A 20765-nucleotide genomic window follows, 5' to 3' on the forward strand; every position below is an offset into this window, starting at 1 on the left:
GAATGGTGTGTATCATGGGAGACATACTGGAAAAATAGGTAGAGATCAGATCATAAAGTACCTGTGTGTCATACTAAGTGGTCTAGGGTGCCAACAAGTGCCACAGATGCAATACTAAAGCAGAAAGTCATATCTGTTTCCTAATATTTCAAATGATACTACATGAATAGTAGAGAAAAAAATTTCAAAATGACTTTACTCACCTTTCAACACTATTGAGATAAGAGGACCCATCATGGCCTCCTACTGCATATAACAGGTCATCAAGAACACTGACCCCAACTCCACATCGCCTTTTGCTCATTGAAGCTACCATTCGCCATTCATTGGTCTGGGGATCATATCGTTCAACACTGGAAATGGCATCTCCACTGCACCAACCACCAACTAGGGAAGTAACAGAAATGGTCAAAAGAATATTCTATAAATATTCAAGAGAATAAAGAATAGAATGTAACATTCACTGCTAACCTCACTAGGACCTAATGCTTGGACTAACTCTAGAAGCAGGTCAAAACACAAGTAATGGCTTTAACTTATTCCACTGGGATTGCTGTAATCTTTAATTAATTTTCTACATAAGTTTTATACTCATTTTACAAAGGAGGGAAATGACACTAATTCAAATAAGATTGTGAGGTAATGTGGTATATAATGGATAGAACACTGAATTTAGTTAAAAAATTGGGGTTTAACTATTGCCTCTGCTAGCTATTTGATCATAGAGTAATCCTGTAAACTCTCTGAACTATAGTTTCCTCATTTGTAAAATAGTGAATCAAAATTTAAAAAGTGAAATAATACCAATAATGTATAAAAAAATTATACATCATGACTAAGGAGGATTTATCCCAGGTATGCAAGGCTGGTTCAATACTGGAAAATCAATTAATGTAAACCATCACATCAATAGGCTAAAGAAGAAAAATCATATGATCATATCAATAGATGCAGAAAAAGCATCTGACAAAATTCAATATTCCTTTCTGATAAAAACTCTCAGTAAACTAGGAATAGACAATTTGAGAAAAGAATACTACAAACATCCCACAGCAAGTATCATACTTAACAGGGAGAAACTCGAAGCTTTCCCACTAAGATCAGAAAGAGGGCAAGGATATTTCCTCTCACCACTATCTTTCAACATCATACTGGGAGTCCTAGTTAATGTAATAAGATAAGAAATGGAAATAAAGGGTTTACAATTTGGGAAGAAACAGCAATAGCTAGTAGTACTATAGAACAATTATAACAATATGCCAGCATTACTACTCTTGAGCTTTGGGGCCATTAATAAGTAAAATAAGGGTTACTTGAACACAAGCACTGTGATACTGTGACAGTCAATCTGATAACTGAGATGGCTACTAAGTGACTAACGGGCAATTAGTGTATACATCATGGATACACTGGACAAAGGGATGATTCACATCCCAAGCAGGAGAGGGTACAACAGTAAGAGATCTCACCATGCTACTCAGAACAGTGTGCAATTTAAAACTTATGAATTGTTTATTTCTGGAATTTTCCATTTAACATTTTCAGAGTATGCTTGACTGTAAGTAAATGAAACCGGAGAAAGCAAAACCACATATAAGTGGGAGACTACTATATTTAAGGGAGGTACATTTTGGTTCACCTACTCCTGGTCTCTTAATTGGTGCCCTTGTGACTAAAAATAGTAAAAAAATTCTTATGATTTTTATTACAAAATATTTTGCTTTCTATTTAATCTGAAATCTGTACTGAATTCTAAATTATCCAACATGACATTTAAGATCAGAAAACATTCTGAAGACATTATATTTTTCATAAATGAGTGTTACAGACTGAATGTTTGTATCCCCCTACCCCCAAATTCATATGTTTAAGCCCTAACCCCCAGTTTGGCTGTATTTGGAGATGGGGGCCTCTAAGAAAGTAAACAGGGTTAAATGAGGTCATAGTGTGGGGCCCTGATCTAATAGTATTATTGTTCCCATAAGAAGAGACACCATAGAGTATATTCTCTAGTTCGTTCTCTCTCTCCCTCCCTCCCCACCGCCCAGGCCATGTGAGGACATAGGGAGAAGATAGACATCCTGGAAGCCAGGAAGACAGCCCTCACCAGAAACTGAATTGGTCAGAACCTGATCTTGAACTTCCAGCCTCCAGAACAGTGAGAAAATTAATTTCCGTTGTTTAAACCTTCCAGTCTATAGTATTTTGTTATGCTGACTGAGCAGACTATTCAGAAGAACAGTTTCAAACTTAGTTCCATAAAGCTTCTCTGAATGACTCCTAAAAGTGAGTGTGGTTATGACAGATACATTTAATTTGTTACTCTTCCAAAGCATCTCTCTTTCAATCCAAAATAAGAGCTAGGTTCTAGAGCTTAATAAATGAAGTCTAAGGGTATTTTAACTTGAAAATATTTGAAAACTCCTGGTTTCTAAGGTGTTTCAAGTAACTTCCTGAGCCAAACTGAAAAGGATAAAATGTTTCTAACCTTCTAGATAAATTTGAAAGTTCACTTTATTTCAAATCTCAATGTGCTATGTAAATTTTATTTTATTATGCTTTCATTAAATCAGAATGTTCAACAAATACTAAATCACAGCAAATTTTGTGTATATTAATTTACTTAAATTTGAATTTTGTAATTGTACATATACAAGAAGTTTTAGTATCAGAGAAAGCATCCTAAATTCTAAAATAAAGCTTGGCTAGAAATGTAAGGGTTTATAATATCTGCGAACAATCAAATAACCTAATCATTAAATCTCAGGCACAATTTTATAACAGAGGCATTAAAACCTCTGGATTCCGCTGGGCGCGGTGGCTCACACCTGTAATCCCAGCACTATGGGAGGCCAAGGCGGGTGGATCGTTTGAGCTCAGGATTTCGAGACCAGCCTGAGCAAGAGCGAGACCCCCGTCTCTACTAACAATAGAAAGAAATGATTTGGACAGCTAAAAATATATATAGAAAAAATTAGCCGGGCATGGTGGTGCATGCCTGTAGTCCCAGCTACTCAGGAAGCTGAGGCAGGAGGATCGCTTGAACCCAGGAGTTTGAGGTTGCTGTGAGCAAGGCTGATGCCACGGCACTCACTCTAGCCCAGGCAACAGAGAGACTCTGTCTCAAAAAAAAACAAAAAAACCTCTGGATTCCATGGCTCCAAATCAAATAAATAACACTTTATAAATGATGTTCTTCAATACTAAAGAAAAAAATAGGCCTTTAGGAAACCAAACTTTCCCTGTGACTCAGGGAATCAATAAAAGGAAAATGTTGCTCATTCTGCTGCCTCGTGGTGATTTTACACACATTATGATTTTCAAGGCAGGAAGTCATGACACAACTGGATGTTATGGACTGAACTATGTCTCCCCAAAACTGACATGTTGAAGCCAAACCTTCAATGTGACTTTAAGGAGGTCATAAGGATAGGGCCCTAATCCAATGGAACTGGTATCCTTATAAGAGGAACCGATACCAGAGAGCTCTCTCTTTCCTTGTATGTGCACAGAGAAAAGGCCATGTGAGCATACAGGAGGCAGTATCCTCTGCAAGCCAAGAAGACAGGCTTCACTAGAAATCAGTCCTGCTGGTACCTTCATCTTGGATTTCCACCCTTGACCAGAACTGTGAGAAAATAAATTTCTATTGTTTAAGTCACCCAGTCTAGAACATTTTGTTATGGCAGCCCAAACTGACTAATACACTGGGACTGGAACAGAACTAGTCCAGTTATTATCATAGCTGAGTAGTATACTGTCCGCAGCATAATAAAACATGGACAGTCCCTATCCTGGGAACTCACAATTTGAGTTAAGCAATGTACCTAAGGAAAAATATTGTAGAAAAGTGGACACAGGGTTTTATACGTGTGTGATGTGGATTCTAGAAAGAATTATTTCAGACCAGATTTGGTCAAAAAGTGTTACCTTAAAGAAGGCAACTATCAGAAACTATCTAGAATACAGTTCATTGAGCTGTGAACACTAAGAAAAAAAAAAAATCTCAGAAACACAAAATTGATAAGCATCAAAAAGCCCAGTGAAAAATACGAGGAAAGCCCGAAATAAAGATATCAATAGGAGCAAAATGCTGCTGAGTCAAAAACTACTGAGATTATAGATTTGACTTTAGGCTTCCAGCGTTTATTTCCACAGAGGGATGAAGTAAGGAAGACTCAATTTCCCAAGGTTAAGTGAGCATTGGTGACTTGGCATCCCAAAGATAATGAAAATAAAATTGCAATAAAAACCAAAGCAAACTGAAGATTAAATTTTAAGTAGAGACAAATGGGCAAGGATCTAATTTTACATCAGTGAACAGTATCATTCAAGGAATAGAAATCAGCTTTAGATAACATAAAAATATTAAGAAAGAAGAGAAAACCAATGCTAGTCACTGGTAAAGGAAAAGAATAGCTTTTCTTTACAAATGAAAATGGATACTTTAATAGTGAAGAAAGGTGATTTCTTTTCTTTCTATTTCTGTGTTAACCAAAATTTCTATATTCCATGTCTATTCACTATAGTCAGAAAACAAAAAGTGTTACTTAAAAATAAGTTATCTTTCATATATAAGGTGACATTCATAATTTACTATTGTTGCTGGCATGTTCATTATGGTTTTTTTCTATTAATTGTGATGAGTCAATGCTGATTTCTCACCAGCATTCCTCAGGATTCAATCATTCTTCATTGATAAGATTTCTATACAATCTGGAAACTATAAAGATAAATTAGAAATGGTCCTTGACCTCAAGTAATTAACAATATAGTGAAGGAATCAGATAACAGATCAGCAATACGCAATTATGAGACCAATAACAGAAGTCTGACATCAAGAAACTGATCCAATTTAACTGGCTGCTAAAGATGGCAAAATGTGGCTTCATTAATATCATGATCTAATCAAAAGAGGCAAATGAGGTTTTAGTGAAGAGGGTCACACATTGAAAACAAGTCACCTGATAATATATAATATCATACTGAAGGAGTATGATACAAATTAGCAGCATCAAGATGACAGTTGTTGAATAACTCAAATGAAGTCACAATTAAATTTCTATTTAAAGGGAGCTACATTATTGTCTCTCAGTATACCCAAAGGTGTTACGTTGTCTCCTACTGGATTGGTACCCTCTCTGAATTCAGAAAGGATCTTGGAACTGAAATGTACTTTCTGTACACCGATTTGGCTTAGCCTCTAGCTTGTGATTTCAGGGAGGCTCTCTTTTGTACGATTTTCCCCAGAGTCCCCATTACCTTCTCCCCTTCCTTAACCTAGTTCTTAGTCATTGCCAGAATATTCTGAAGTTGATAAAAAAACAGTAGTGGTCTATCATCCCTACTCTAGCCACTAAAACTGATAGCCAAATAAGACAGTTAATAGAGCTCCATAATAATGGACATACAAGTGAAGCATCTCTTCTTGAAATGTGTGGGACAGAAATGTTTCAGGTTTTGTTTTTTTTCAGATTTAGAAAATTTGCATTATATTCCAGTCAAGCATCCCAAATCTGAAAATCTGAAATTTGAAATGCTCCAATGGGCATCTCCTTTCCACGTCATGTTGGTGCTCAAAAAGTTTTAGATTTTGGAGCATTTAGGATTTAAGATTTTTGGATCTAACTAAGGTGCTCACCCTGTACCACCACAGAGACGACCTTACTACAGAATTCCTGAAACAACATGACATCATGAAACCACAGGTACCAAATATTAGACTTTGCAGTCTTCTAATTTTAAAAAATAGACAATAGACTTTCAAAATTGGGAAATAGAAGTTCTAACGTAAATTTATTGCATTCTTGCTTGTATGGGAAGCTAGCATAACAAACTACTTTTATATATAAAAGACCCTTAAAATGTAATTTATCTAATTTAACCATCAAAGCTAACAAAATTTTATATAGGCTTCCTTGTGAACTAGATCCAACAATGAATTTATTTGCAAACCTTTGACTATAAACTGGTACGTAAGGGTGAGGATACAACTGTGTACAGGTATGGGGATGCGACTGCCTGTGTGAACCCACATAAGTACATGAACACATACATGAGCATGCACATATAGGATGAAAATAACAGGAATTAATAAAAATGATGATAGAAATTACAAATCTATTAATAACAATAAGACATTAAGATACTGACGTATGGGAGAATTCAGTGCATGATGAATTAGTAAGTTTGAAATCTAAAACAAGAATGAAATAAATACTCCCAAAAGAGAAGGAACAAAGCATAATGAGGATTAGAAAGAAAAAGAAAATTTTTATCAATTTTCTTTTCAAGGAAATGTTGCAATCTTCTATATAAAGAAAATTAAGGCTGGGCGCAGTGGCTCATGCCTGTACTCCTAGCACTCTGGGAGGCCGAGGCGGGTGGATCATTTGAGCTCAGGAGTTTGAGACCAGCCTGAGCAAGAGTGAGACCCTGTCTCTACTAAAAATGGAAAGAATTTAGCTGGACAACTAAAAATATATAGAGAAAAAAATTAGCCGGTCATGGTGGCACATGCCTGTAGTTCCAGCTACTTAAGAGGCTGAGGCAGGAGGATTGCTTGAGCCCAGGAGTTTGAGGTTGCTGTGAGCTAGACTGACGTAACAGCACTCTACACTGGACAACAGAGTGAGACTCTATCTCCAAAAAAAAAAAAAAAAAAAAGAAAATTAAATGGAAAAGCAAGCAGGAACTAAAAAAAAAATTACTAAATTTTCCTTCTTAAAATACAGGGGAAAATTTATTCCTACATTTTAAGAAAAAATTAAATTGGCAAGAAAAAAGATAGGCAAGTGGTTAGGATGACGGGAAGGCAACTAAGCCTCAGAGATTGCATGAAATTCTCTGATGAAAAGGAATAGAATACCTCACATATCAAAATGGGACAACAGAATCACAGGATGCCCTTATCTAAGAAGTATGGAATTACTGAAAATTGGAAGCTTAAATACTAAGACTATATCAGGTCTCAGCTAGCTCCATGAATTAGGATTTGAAAAAAATTTGAAGAGAATGAACTAGTAAGAAGTTCTACAAAGCAGTGAGAAAGAAGGTGGTTAGTTAGGTGAACAAGAGAGCTGACTTTACATGGACAGAACTGAAACACCTAAAATTAAAAGATCTCAAAGATTCAGGGGCAGAAAGTAGGAGCCTAAGAATACAGCAGGTTGTCTTGGGCTGACCCTAGGCTCATAGAGCTAGGCACAGTATAACTGTTTGATGTAGGATGATGTTTTTTGACAACTCTGTGTAATCATGAGGGGATTTGCACACTGGTAAATAAATTTTAATGCATGTGACACATTTCAACAAAACATCTACTACAGGAAATTTTTAGATTTATATAAAAATAGAGCACTCTTGGCCGGGCGCGGTGGCTCACGCCTATAGTCCTAGCCCTCTGAGAGGCCGAGGCGGGTGGATCGCTGGAGGTCAGGAGTTCGAGACCAGCCTGAGCGAGACCCTGTCTCTACTAAAAATAGAAAGAAATTATCTGGACAACTAAAAATATATATAGAAAAAATTAGCCAGGCATGGTGGCGCATGCCTGTAGTCCCAGCTACTCGGGAGGCTGAGGCAATAGGATCGCTTAAGCCCAGGAGTTTGAGGTTGCTGTGAGCTAGGCAGACTCCACGGCACTCACTCTAGCCTGGGCAACAAAGTGAGACTCTGTCTCAAAAAAAAAAAAAAAAAAAATAGAGCACTCTTTTGGAGAATACCAGTGTTGGATCATGGATTAAGAGACAAGCTACATGCTGACTTAGTATTTGTTTCTTATGATAGTAGATATCACAATTGCCCAAAGGATTATTCAAATGACAATTTCTTGCATGGGAAAACATTTGGTTTAGTCACAGTATATTAAGACCCAAACCTGTGGCCAGGCATAGTTGCTCACACCTGTAATCCCAGCACTTTGGAGGGCTGAGGTGGAGGATCACTTGAGGCCAGGAGTTTGAGACTAGCCTGGGCAACATAGCAAGATCTCATCTCCACAAAAAATTAAAAAAAAAAAAAAAAGACCCAAACCTGCAAAGAGTACTTCTCCACATCGAATAGGTTTCCGTGGTCTTGTCCTTGGTCCTTGCATTAATGGTCGTTCTTGAGGCAATAGGAGGTAGTTTTTAGCCTCATCTACTAAGTCTCTGTAGAAAAAAATTGTGCCTTTATTCCAAATGTCTAAATAACATTGTTAGTCAGTTCCTGTACAAATTGTGAGATTAAAACAAACAAAAAAACATTGTTAGTCAAGTCCCAATATGGTTTAGGAATATATAGGTTGGCAACGGGGAACAAGCATAAATTAAACCAAATCATGAATGTTAGCCAATATTAAAATTGGCACACACATGAAAGCAATGATCCCAATCACACTATGAGTTGAGAATTGCCTGGTACTTCCATCATGACTTCGTATCTCAGTGAAAATTTAGCCTAAAGCTCAACATGCTTAGAGCTAATGATAACTTATGGAAAACTAAAAATTACAACCCCATTACCTTCCTGCAGTTATTACTTTCTAATGAGTTTTATTAGCTTCTGCAGGACACTGGTAAAGCAGCACATCAGCCAGGGCACTAGATATTTGCTAGATTAATTAAAGTAATAAAATTGGGTCAAAAATCGGATTGCTAAAGAGAAATACTTTACTGTCACCAATTTACTATTTATTTGGTACCATATGAATGGTTTACTCTCAACAAGTCCAATGAGACAGACAAAATATTTTTCTGTCTACTTAAGGTACTTTAAGAGAAGAACCTAGTAATTATACTTGTTAAATACAATATCCTAATACCAACTATTTGTGTATATACTTATTTCACTTGTGTCCTTCAAGTGATTCAGTGCCTGATTAGTGCAAATTCAATCTGTTACTCTGTTCTCCCCCCACTCTCAAAGTGTTTCCTAATCTAACCTCTATTTTCATTCTTCTTGTTATTTGTGCTACAAAGAGTAATTTATTCCTGCTAGACTAGTCCTAGGTATTACCCAATAATGCACTTTCCAATATAAGGCTTTGCTAAGACCCCTTCTGAATTTATCCTAAAAACAAAAACAAAAAACCCAAGCTGATGATCAAGAGCTTTTTCTAGCTTCCCATACTTAAAGGTAAAGGCTTTGATCTCCTACTAGCTATTAAGTCATTCAAGGGTTTCGAGAAAGAGTACTATAGAGTTATAAGACTTAGCAAACCCACAAAATTAATAGTAATAACAACACTTACAGCTATGTGCTAGTCCTTTTTTAAGCGCTTAATATATATTAACTCATTTAATCCTCACAACAGCTTTATGGAATAAGCACTATTATCATCTCCACTTCATAGAGGGAGAAATTGCAGCACAAAGAGGTTAAAGTAACTTGTCTAAGGTCATATAACTAGTAAATGGTGAGGTTAGGATATCAGGAAAGGTCTTCTTTAAAAAGTGACTTCATAAATACCTTTACTTTCTGCATCACAATCAGTATGATCTGATTTATAGTTAATGAGGGAAGGACATCTATGTATTGTTTCTTCAGATTTCAGCATGCCTAATACATATGGTTTTCCTTTCTGCTATTGCAAATAATTAGGGGAATTAATTGCCATTTGTTTGTATTTTAAATTTAAAAGACAAACATCTAAAACCCCCTCTAGCCTCTCCTGTTAAAGGAACTGGCTTTAGTGTATAGAAGAAATTCAAGTGAATTTATGTGTTCTGCCTCTGTTCTAGAATAAGGGATAATTCCAAATTTCTTCTTCTTCTTCTTTTTTTTTTTTTTTTGAGACAGAGTCTCACTTTGTTGCCCGGGCTAGAGTGAGTGCTGTGGCATTAGCCTTGCTCACAGCAACCTCAAACTCCTGGGCTTAAGCGATCCTACTGCCTCAGCCTCCCGAGTAGCTGGGACTACAGGCATGCGCCACCATGCCCGGCTAATTTTTTTCTATATATATATTTTAGTTGTCCAGATAATTTCTTTCTATTTTTAGTAGAGACAGGGTCTCGCTCAGGCTGGTCTCGAACTCCTGACCTTGAGCGATCCACCCGCCTCGGCCTCCCAGAGTGCTAGGATTACAGGTGTGAGCCACCGCGCCCAGCCCCAAATTTCTTTAATCACCAAGGGAGGCCTAAAGTGTAGTTTAAGGAGTTCTGAGTATTGATTTGCTCTTTCACTTTTATAATTGGGGCATGCTGGGGAAAAATGGTTAAAAATGCTAGATAGTTTCAGATTTGAAGCTATATCTTAAAATCTGTCAAATTGGGAAAGTAATTTATTAAATTTTATATATATCTCAGAGATAGCCTAGTAAGATAGGGGTTTTTCTCCCCTTTGTAAAAGCAGTTAGAGTTTCTTTTGTCAAAAAACATCTGGAAACTTCCACTAGCTCTAGTGGAAATCTTTCCATAGCTACTTTAGAAGGTGGTAGATCTTTAACTATCTATAATCTTAAAAAGCAAGGCCAGTCCTATTCCCCAACAAGATATATGTAATGGAATGAAAGTACTCAGTAACAAAGTTGACAGCATTAGTCAATTTATCTCAAGAAAAAAAATATTAGCAGAGAACTGACTCTTCAAATTCAAGCTTGCATTAAAATCTTAGAACTATACCTCTTTAATGCCACTTCTACATCAGTAAGCACCACATATAAAAAACTAATGGAATGCAAAACTGAAAGTTCAGTCCTCTCTTTTTCCTTCTCCTCCACTTGGCGCTAGCCCAGCAGAAAAACCTCTTAAATATTGCCTTAGTTTCAGCACTAGGAAATACAATATTTCAGAAGCAATACAAATAAGGAAATCAAGAGATAATAGGGATGATTAGTTGTTGATTTTTTCCCATCTAGGACCATGCATACCTGCATTCTTCATCACTTTTGATGAGGGGATCAGAGCCTACTGTGCCCACCAGGAACTTGGGACTAAGCAAAGGCAAACGAACGTGCTGCAGCACCTATGAGAAATAAAGGCACGAGCTCCCATCTGCAAAATGTTTAAGAGAATACATGACCCATGCTCCCCTACTGTACTTCCCATTGTTTTGGGATCTACTTGAATACCATAAATAAGAAAGAAGGAGGGAAAGCATAAACACTAAAACTAAATTAAATTTATTCTAACCATCAATTCAGTAATGCAGAATAATTGGAAAATTAAAAGCATACTAATGTCACTTTAGAATGCTACTTTAAGCTTTCAGCAATATAAGTGCTTCTATAACTGGTCTCAAATTAATTAACAATCCAGAAGAATATCCTGTTAAATTGCTAAAAACTATGGTCATAATAACAAGAATGGGTCTTACACATTTCACTCAGTGACCACATGTGCTCCAATTCATCTCTTTACTCATCAAAGTGTGGCAGAATTTCCAAGTTATAGGGAGGGGAAACGTGGTAGGATTTCCAAGCCACAGGGAAAGAAGTATCCTTGCTTTCTTTTGTTCATTTTATAGAGTTTAAGTTTTGAATTGTGCTATAGCTCAATTGTAGAATTGACCCAAAATAGAGGGGAAGCAAAGGAGCAAAAAGTCCATAATAATAAGCAGTCAAAATGCTTCTAAACCCTTATTTCCTTGATTATTTGGAAAGATGAACTTTCTTACACTCTCTAAAAGACAGTGATAATTGTCTCATTTTTGCAAGACAAATGTGTATTATTTCATCTAGCACAAAGCAGTTTTTTAGAGAAGCATTTCTATCATTACCTGGGGTAACTGAGGACGTCTTTCTTGAATACTGTATTTGACCCAGGCCATCACTGCATTGAACACTTGTTCCTCACTGCGAACGTTTAGCTCATCACTAGATATTATATCAATGAGTTGATTGGCTGGAAGTAACATGAACTCTTCACTCTCCATTACCTGTTCAAAGTTAGGTAAGAAGAAAAGAAAAACACCTGTGATTACATTTATTGTCTCAATGTTTTTCTTCAGGGTTATGGAGCCATGCTCTATTCCACAGTGGAACTGAAGTTTAAAATAGAAGAAGAGAAAAGTTTAAAAAGTGGACAAAGGAAAGCCCAGAGGACACAAAATTTAGCAAAACTAATCATTTGTGATTCGAGCAATTTAAGAAAAATGACTATTCTTAAAAATAAAGGATTGAAATAAAAATTCATATCCAAAATAAGCCAAATTAACTTCAAATTATAACTCTAGAAATATGAGAGGCATATAAAAAGTCAGGAAAAGCTTTCAGAGGAAGATTAGTTGTTGAAAGGGCAGTGTCTAGGGCAGAAACACCAAGGGGTCAGTTTAAAAAAAGAATGAAGGTGTCAGCAATTTTGTAAGCAAGAATGAATATAATAAGAAGATAATCAGACCAATGAAAACCTCTGAGGACCAAACCACTCTGATATGTATGCCAATGAGAAACTACAAACACACCAATAATTTATCTTTACCCAAGGCTAGGGAACTGTCTGTCAAAAGGGAGATGAAATGGCAATACGGATCTTACCTTGTGCAGGCCAGCCACAAATTCCAAGACCTTGTAAGCCTATACATCAGCATGTAGTGTAAGAAGGACAGGGTGCACTGTTACCCTTCACTGGGTTTGCTCTATTACTCAGGAGATCGTGCTACATGTGATATCTTTTAGCACAGGCAGGATATGGTTAACAACTCATATTCCTAGTGTGCTATCTCTAATGTAGATGATGGGTTCTCTTGGGACAGAGTCATTCTCACATTCATCAAAAAAGAATATTTAAGAGGATATGAGACAGGCCATAAAACAATTTAAATATTTGATTAAGACTGTTTTCCTCAAGCACATTAGGAAAAAATGCAAATCTCAAAAGAAAACAGTTAAAGGCCATAAGGCCAGTTTATACTTACAATAGAAATACTAATGAGCACTTCAATTTTTATGGCACAAGTCTTCACATCATCTGAGAGACTTTCTGAGATTCAGGGAATTAAATAAGTGACCTTTAAATTTTAGCTGAGGTTGCTTAGTCAGGTAACGTGGTAATTAGAATGGGTTGCCTTTTATTTTGTGTGGTAGGGTTGTCAGATTTAGCAAATAAAAATACAAGACATACTCAAAATTATTTGTTGTTTACTTGTAATTTAAATTTAATTGGGTGCCCTGTATTTTTACCTGTCAACCCTATGTTGGTTAACTATGAAGACTATAAAGTCCCGAGCCAAATTTGCGGACTACCTCAATTAAGTGTGATGGTCTTCACAGCATGCAAAATTGTAGCTATGGCTGCATCTCTCCTGTTCCTTATTTTCCGTTCTCTCTGAATTCTTCATGTAAGGACAAGTATGGTAACATTTATCTTTGTGAAGTGTCTTAACATTCTTTTTAAATCTTGTCAGAGTATAAATTTTTTCCCAACATAGTGATTATAAGCCAAATGTTATATAATTATCAATGATCACCAAGTTTAAAGTTTATGAATAAATCACAAAGACATGAACAACTCACTTAATGGAAACATGACATAGCAGGAAGACATGAAACTTTGTGTGAGAAAACATTTGTTTGGCACTATGAGCAAAGAGGAAAAATAATAAGTCTGGCTAAAATGCCACTTCTCCTTTTTCCAACACCAACAAAAAAATATTAATGACATACCATTAGGGCAAATCTAGCACTGAAGTCTATCCTCGAACCAAACAACCAGTTTAAGAAAATAATGCTTCAAAATATCTGCTCTTAAATAAGAGTTTAGAGGAGATCTGAACTTAAGCCGCACACTATTATGGTAATCAGCTTACTTTTAGTTTCTTCAGATGACTGCAGATGCTATTTGAAGAATGAATAAAGCTGAAAACAAACGAGAATGAATAAGCAAAGTCATCTGGAGTTAACCGAAGTATATGGTAAACAGTGCTGTTGAATTTAAAGACAATTTTAAAATTTGTGTTTATGGGCATGAGTAAAACCATATGAAGTAAATTAGGTCTAATGAAATAGGAGGAAGTTAAATATACACTTGATTAAGTTAAAAATAATCTAAATTAGTAGCAAGTGATCCTCCTGCCCCAGCCTCCTCAGTAGCTAGGACTATAGGTGCACACCATCACAGCAGCTAATTTTTCTTTTTTTTTATAAAGAGTTGCTTAGGCTGGTCTCCAAATCCTGGCTTCAAGGGATCCTCCTGTCTTTGCCTCCCAAAGTGCTATGATTACAGGAGAGCCACTGAGTTGGCCTACATTTTACTAAAAGCAACTAGACAGAAGAAAACAATTAAAGACATTAACAACTGGAAAGGAAGAAATAAAACTACTGATATGGAGATGACATGGGATGTCAAGAAAACTCTAAAGAATCAATGGTAAAAGTAACTCAAAGAATAAAAAAATTCAGTGAGGTAGCTTTCATAAAATATACTTAGAAATAAACTTAAAAAGAATATAAAACCTAGATGAATAAAACTATAAAACATTCCTGACAGATAAAAAAGTAGAACTGAAGAAATGAAATCTTGTTCTTGGATGGGACAACTCAGTATCATAAAAATGACTGTTCTTCTTAAATTAACTTAATGCATATACCAGTAAGTTTTTTTTCTTGGGACTGGATAAGAAATTTACTACAACTGAAATTTATCTAGAAAAATAAACATGCAAGAAAGGGAAACACTGAAAAAAAAGAGTTACACGGGAGGTGAGGGGTTACTAGCCCTACTGCATAATAAAATACATTACAAAGCCTTAGTAATTAAACTATCATAGAGAACAGTGTTGTACTGGTACATAGCCTAGAACAGAAGGTCCAAAAGCAAGTACATATAGAAATTTGGTATATAATAAAGATGCTATCTCAAATCACTGAGGCAAAGAAAGACTTTTAAGTAAATGGTACTGGGATGAGATGGCCATTTGGAAAAAGACAAAATCAGTTCATTTCACACCATACACAAAGATGAACTCAGAGAGACTATACATATGGTAGGAAAAAATATGTGTAAATTTCTCTGTAATCTGGGTTTGGGAAGGCCTTTCAAACTCTACCTCAAAATCTAGATGCAATAAAAGATTGATATATTTGACAATGTTAAAAAAACCCAAAAATTTTTGCATGGCCAAAAATACAATAAGGAAAGTTGAAAGATAAATGCACACTAAAATAAAATATTTGTAACATGTATCACAGATGAAAGGCTATCATTGTTAATACATAGAGAACTTTAAAAAATTGAGGGGATAAAAAGACCAAAAATCTAATATGAAAATAGGCAAAAGATATTAAAATACAATTCAAAAGAATTATAAAAATGGCCCATATACATATGAAAGATGTTCAATTTTGCTTATTTGAAGAGAAATGCAAATTAAAACTACATTGAAATTCTACTCTCATCTATTTAATTAACAAAAAATCAAAAGGTGGTTAGTACATTCTGTTGGTGAAGCTGTGGGGAAATAGTCATCCTCATATATTACTGGTTGAAATGGTTCATTCCCTATGAAGGGGAATTTGGTGATACTTAACAAAATACATATGCAGTTCAACTTTGGCCCTGCAATCCAATTTCTAGGAATTTATCCTGAAAATAAAACCTCCAATAATACTGAAATATTTATACACAAGGCTATTCATTTCAGCATTATTTGGAATGGCAGATTTTTTTTTTTGAGACAGTTTTGCTCTGTTGCTCCAGCTAGAGTGCAGTGGCATCATCGTAGCTCACTGCAACCTCAAGCTCCTGGGCTCCAGCAATCCTCCTGCCTCAGCCTCCCGAGTAGCTGAGACTACAGGCATGAACCACCATGCCTGGCTAATTTTTGCTATTTTTTGGTAGACACGGGGTCTCACACTTGCAGGCTGGTCTTGAATTCCTGAGCTCAAGCAATCCTCCTGCCTAGGCCTCCCAGAGTGCTAGGATCATAGGCATGAGCCACTGTGCTGGTCTGTAATGGCAAAATATTTAAAACTACCTAAATGCTCAAACATTGGAGACTAACTGAATAAACAGTGGTACACTCACACAAGGAGTACAATGCAGCTATTAAGAAAGAACAAGGAAGCTCTCTATGAACTGATATGGAATGAATTCCAGAATATATTAAGTAAAAGGCAAAGTGTAGAAAAGAAGTAGAAAGAAGAGAACATAAATGTATCTATTTAATTTTGTAAAAGGAAACACAGGAAGGATAAACCAGAACCTATCAATCATTAAAATAATAAATAGCAACAAAGGACTACAATCCACTGAATAGAGTAAGAGTCCATGAGTCCATAATGTTAATCAATCAACCAATCAACCAACAAGGGACAAGGAAAGTTCTTTCTTACAGCAGATATACACAGAAAAATGGAGTTTAAAAAAAAAATCACAACTTTTCAACCATCATAGTAAGTGGTCAGGAGGAAAGAAATATGAAAGGAACGAAAGAATATGAAAGGAGCATAGGGCCAGGCGGTGGCTCACACTTGTAATCCGAACACTCTGGGAGGCCGAGGCAGGAGGATCACTCCAGGCCAGGAGTTTGGGACCAGCCTGAGAAAGAGCAAGAACCCTCTCTACAAAAAATAGAAAAATTAGCCAGGTGTTGTGGCATGTGCCTGTAGTCCCAGCTACTCAGGAGGCCGAGGCAGGAGGATGGCTTCAACCCAGGTGTTTGAGGTTGAGTGAGCTATGATGCCATTGCACTCTAACCAGGGTGACAGAGCGAGACTCTGTCTCCAAAAAAAAAAAAAAAAAAAAGAGTATAGGAGTGTTCAGGAGTAAAGGAATGTGATATATGTAACATACTCTCCAACTGCTCAGAAAAAAATATTTATAGAGCAAGGAAAGAATGATAAGGTAAATGAGGCAAAATGTTAACAATTGGTAAATCTGGGCAAAGGGTATATGAAAGTTTTGTTTTATTCCTACAATTTCATGTAAATTTGAATTTTTTTCAAATAAATTTAAAAAATTATTTTTCCAGTCTGATAGGTATCTTGTTTTGATGCATGTTTCTTTAATAATACATGAGGTTGAACATCTTTTCATGTTTATTTTCCATTTGAATATTTGTTTTTACACATTGCTTATTCATATCCTTTGCCTATGTTTTTATTGTGTTTGTTTTTCCTGATTGAATTTGTATGAGTTTTATGGGAATTAGCATTTTTTTCTGTCATGTATGCTCCAAACAGGTTTTCTGAGTTTGACATTGATTTTTCAGTTCATGGTGCTTTTTGTTGTTGTTATAAAGAACAAAAAATTTATGCAATCAAATTTATTAATCTCTTTCTTTATGGCTTCTGGGTTGTAGCCTGCTTAGATCCTTGCCTAGTACCAAAATGTTTGTAATGTTTTAATATTTCTTAAGGCCAATGGACCTAATACTATCAGAAACTTCCTGCTTATTCCAGCATATATAAATATTCCCCTCTTCTTAAAACAAGCCCTGCCTTTGCATTTCATGAACTCATGCTTCTAGTTTTCTTCTTCTCTCTTCTCTAGTTATTCCCAGTTACCTTTGTCAGTTGCTCTTTTACTAATTATCCCTCAATATTGGAAAAATTTTAGGGCTCTTCTCTTCTCTCTCCCCGACTTGATCTCATCAGTACTGATTTGTTGACCTTGTTGATGGTGCCTTTTGTTATAAAAAGTTATAAAATTTTATGCAATTAAATTGATCAATCTTTTGTTTTATGACATCTGGGTTATATCCTACTTAAAAAGGGTTAGGCCATGGCTTAATTACTATGTTGACGACTCCTAAATTTTAGTCTCAGCCTAACCTTTTTCCTAAGGAACAGACTTATATAAACAGTCCCCTGTTCAATATTTCTATGTAGATATCTCACAGGTGTCTCAAAACTGAACAAATCTAAAACAGAACCCATGATCTTACCTCCTCAAACTGTTCCACTCTCCAGTATCTGTAGTACAAATTCCCAGAAATGGGACTGCAGAGTCAAAAAAGTGTGTGATTTTGATAGATACTGCCAAATTTCCTTTCAAAAAGGTTATATCAAGTTCCACATACATTAGTAACGTACTTATTTACCCACGGCCTTAACAACAGGGTGTATAATCAAATTTCTGGATATTTGTAATCTGATAGACAAAATGGTACTTTGGTACAGTTGTGTGTTTTAGTTATTTTGAATAAACTTTAGCAGGTTTTCATATGTTTAAGGGCAATCTAAATTTCTTTTCTGTTTACTGCTCATTTTTCTGTTAGGTCATTGGTTTACGTTACTTAAAGAGATTAACTTTTTTTTTTTTTGAGACAGAGTCTCACTCTGTTGCCCGGGCTAGAGTGCCGAGGCATCAGCCTAGCTCACAGCAACCTCAAACTCCTGGGCTTGAGCAATCCTCCTGCCTCAGCCTCCTGAGTAGCTGGGACTACAGGCATGTACCACCATGCCCGGCTAATTTTTTTCTATATATATATATATGTTTTTAGCTGTCCGTATAATTTCTTTCTATTTTTAGTAGAGACGGGGTCTCGCTCTTGCTCAGGCTGGTCTCGAACTCCTGAGCTCAAACAATCCGCCCGCCTCGGCCTCCCAGAGTGCTAGGATTACAGGCGTGAGCCAGCGCGCCCGGCCGAGATTAACTTGTTGTCTGTGATATGAGTTGCAAATATTTTCCCTTAGTTTGTCTTTGACTTTTATCTTGTTATTGTTGTTTTGCCATGCAGAAAATTTTGATTTTTATGTAGTCACATCTATCAGTTTTATCTTCTGTCTCTTCTGGATTAGTCAGTTAGAGAGACCTTTTTCACTTCAAGATTATAAGGGAATTGTTCCATGTCATTCTAATATTTTCACAGTTTCATTTTGTATGTTTAAATCTCTGAGCCACCAGAAGTTTTCCTGGTGGACAGAGGGTGACATTAAAGTATGAAATAGACCATGTTTTTCCTTTGCTAAAACTCTTTAATGGTTTTCTATCACTTTGAAGATTAAATCTCAAATTCTTTTAACATGGTCTATCAACTTCAATTTGTCCCTCTTCTTTCTATGAAATCATTATGTAACATCTTCCACCCCCTTGTTCTCTGGGTCTCACTGTTTTTTTTTTCAGTTCTTCAAACTATTTATGCTTTTTAATGTCTCAGGATTTTGCATGAACTGTTCCAAAACCAAAGCTAAATTTCTCTGTAGTACACTCTTAAATCATCCAGGGTTGCTTCTTTGTAGCACTCATTAACTGTAATTAATTATTTATATAATTATGCATTTAATGACTATCTTCACTGCTAGATTATAAACTCCTTGAGTACAGAGAGTCTAGGTTTCTTGTTCACTATTGTAGTCTATGTTCCCAAGCACAGCGACTGAAACATAGTAGATGTACCAATATTTGTTAAATGAATATGTGAAAAATAACAGGTTTAATGAAAATCCTTTTGATAACATCTAAATTCATCTTTTCTGCTTATTAGTTCACCAAATAACCTCTAATTTATCATTTATTCTAAAGAATCCACAAAGACTGATACCAGGTATCCCAACAGGCACAGATCCTCCTTTTAATTAATGAACTATATTTTAGATTATAAATTAGCTTTTTATGAATATGGCTAGGAAGAACCAATCTCTAAACCGTAACTTTTGCAGACAGAACACAAAACTGGACTGTAAAATAAAAACCAGGTTTAGGGTTTATAACAACTTATTTCTTTTGATGTTATGAGTTAGCATCAGCAGTAAATACTCAGGCAAGTGTTACCAGCTTGTGAACCCATATTGCTCTCCTGACAAATAGGTTATGACTGCATTCAAACCACCAAGTGCAACTCACCTCTTGGAAGTTATGTTGAGTGAACTTGTCTGCTATCCTTAGCAACTCGCGACATGAATGTGTGTCAGCAAAAGCCCGAATGCCCAGGCAGTTAGAAGGATCTAATTGTCTCTTTAAGAATTCACAGCAGGCTTCCTGTATTTCTGCCAGCTGGAGGAGACAAGCAGCTGGCAGAAGGGTCTGAACATTGCCCTCCTCCACAGTTATCTGGGAGGTATATGCAAAGTCAATCAATAGTTCCATAGCCCTCTCATCTATGTCTCGGATCACTACTTCTGTCTGACGGCTCTCTGCCAATTCTCCTGTAAACATAGCTCGGAAGTAGGGACTACAGGCTGACAAAATGACTCGATGGGCGTATATCTTCTTAGCGCCCACAACTAGCACCACATCACATAGCTCCCGGTGCTTTCTCAGAAGGTTAATGACTTCCAAGGTCTGTCGAGGGTGCTTGTCAGAGATATAGGGCATGCGGGCAGGTTGGGGAACCCCTTCTGGTAGTTTGTTGGGGTCTCCAAGGGTACAGCGGCTTGTTACATCCATTCCAGACTCTCCTGGTCGAATGTTGGTACACCTAAAGGATTGAGGCGAGATGGAGAAAAGATGGCAATATTATTATAAGCTCACTTCTGCCCTAGAATGTTCAGAAGTCAAGAGACAGAGAAACCTGCAATTACCAAAAGAGAGAACTAGGTCCCCATGGAACCCCATTTCTAAGAACTCTAGAACTCATGAACTTCCTTAAAGTCTCTTGACGAATGACTGGTATTAATTCCAAGTCCGAGCACTTCCCTAAAATAAAGGACAATTCTTTTCATCCCAGAAATAGTCAGACTATCTGGGACCACATCTCTTACAACATTAAGAAATATTTATAAAAAACATTTGTAAATGATTCTCTCTGCACAAAACAGATCTATGAACTTTAATTCCTAAATCTGGTTTAATCAAAAGCTCGATATTTGTTATTTTTCTAAAACAGCTGGTGTTTCTCATTCTCACTGGGTGTTATTTTAAATTTGTATAAGGTTCAGCACAAAATCTATAAAATATAGCTCATGTTGT

General features: G+C 36.2%; 1 protein-coding gene across 1 annotated transcript in view; it reads right to left on the minus strand.

The window, feature by feature from the left end:
* KLHL20 (kelch like family member 20) overlaps nt 1–20765 on the minus strand; it is a 51883-nt gene that overhangs the window by 16462 nt on the left and 14656 nt on the right. The window contains exons 3-7 of the mRNA XM_045547336.1: nt 19701–20274; nt 11695–11853; nt 10847–10941; nt 8032–8147; nt 204–387 (exon numbers count right to left, since the gene is read on the minus strand). Of these exons, the coding sequence (XP_045403292.1) occupies nt 204–387; nt 8032–8147; nt 10847–10941; nt 11695–11853; nt 19701–20274 (1128 nt within the window). The remainder of the gene's footprint in view (nt 1–203; nt 388–8031; nt 8148–10846; nt 10942–11694; nt 11854–19700; nt 20275–20765) is intronic.

This window comes from Lemur catta, chromosome 3 (assembly GCF_020740605.2).
Source record: "Lemur catta isolate mLemCat1 chromosome 3, mLemCat1.pri, whole genome shotgun sequence".
Lineage (NCBI taxonomy): Eukaryota > Metazoa > Chordata > Mammalia > Primates > Lemuridae > Lemur > Lemur catta.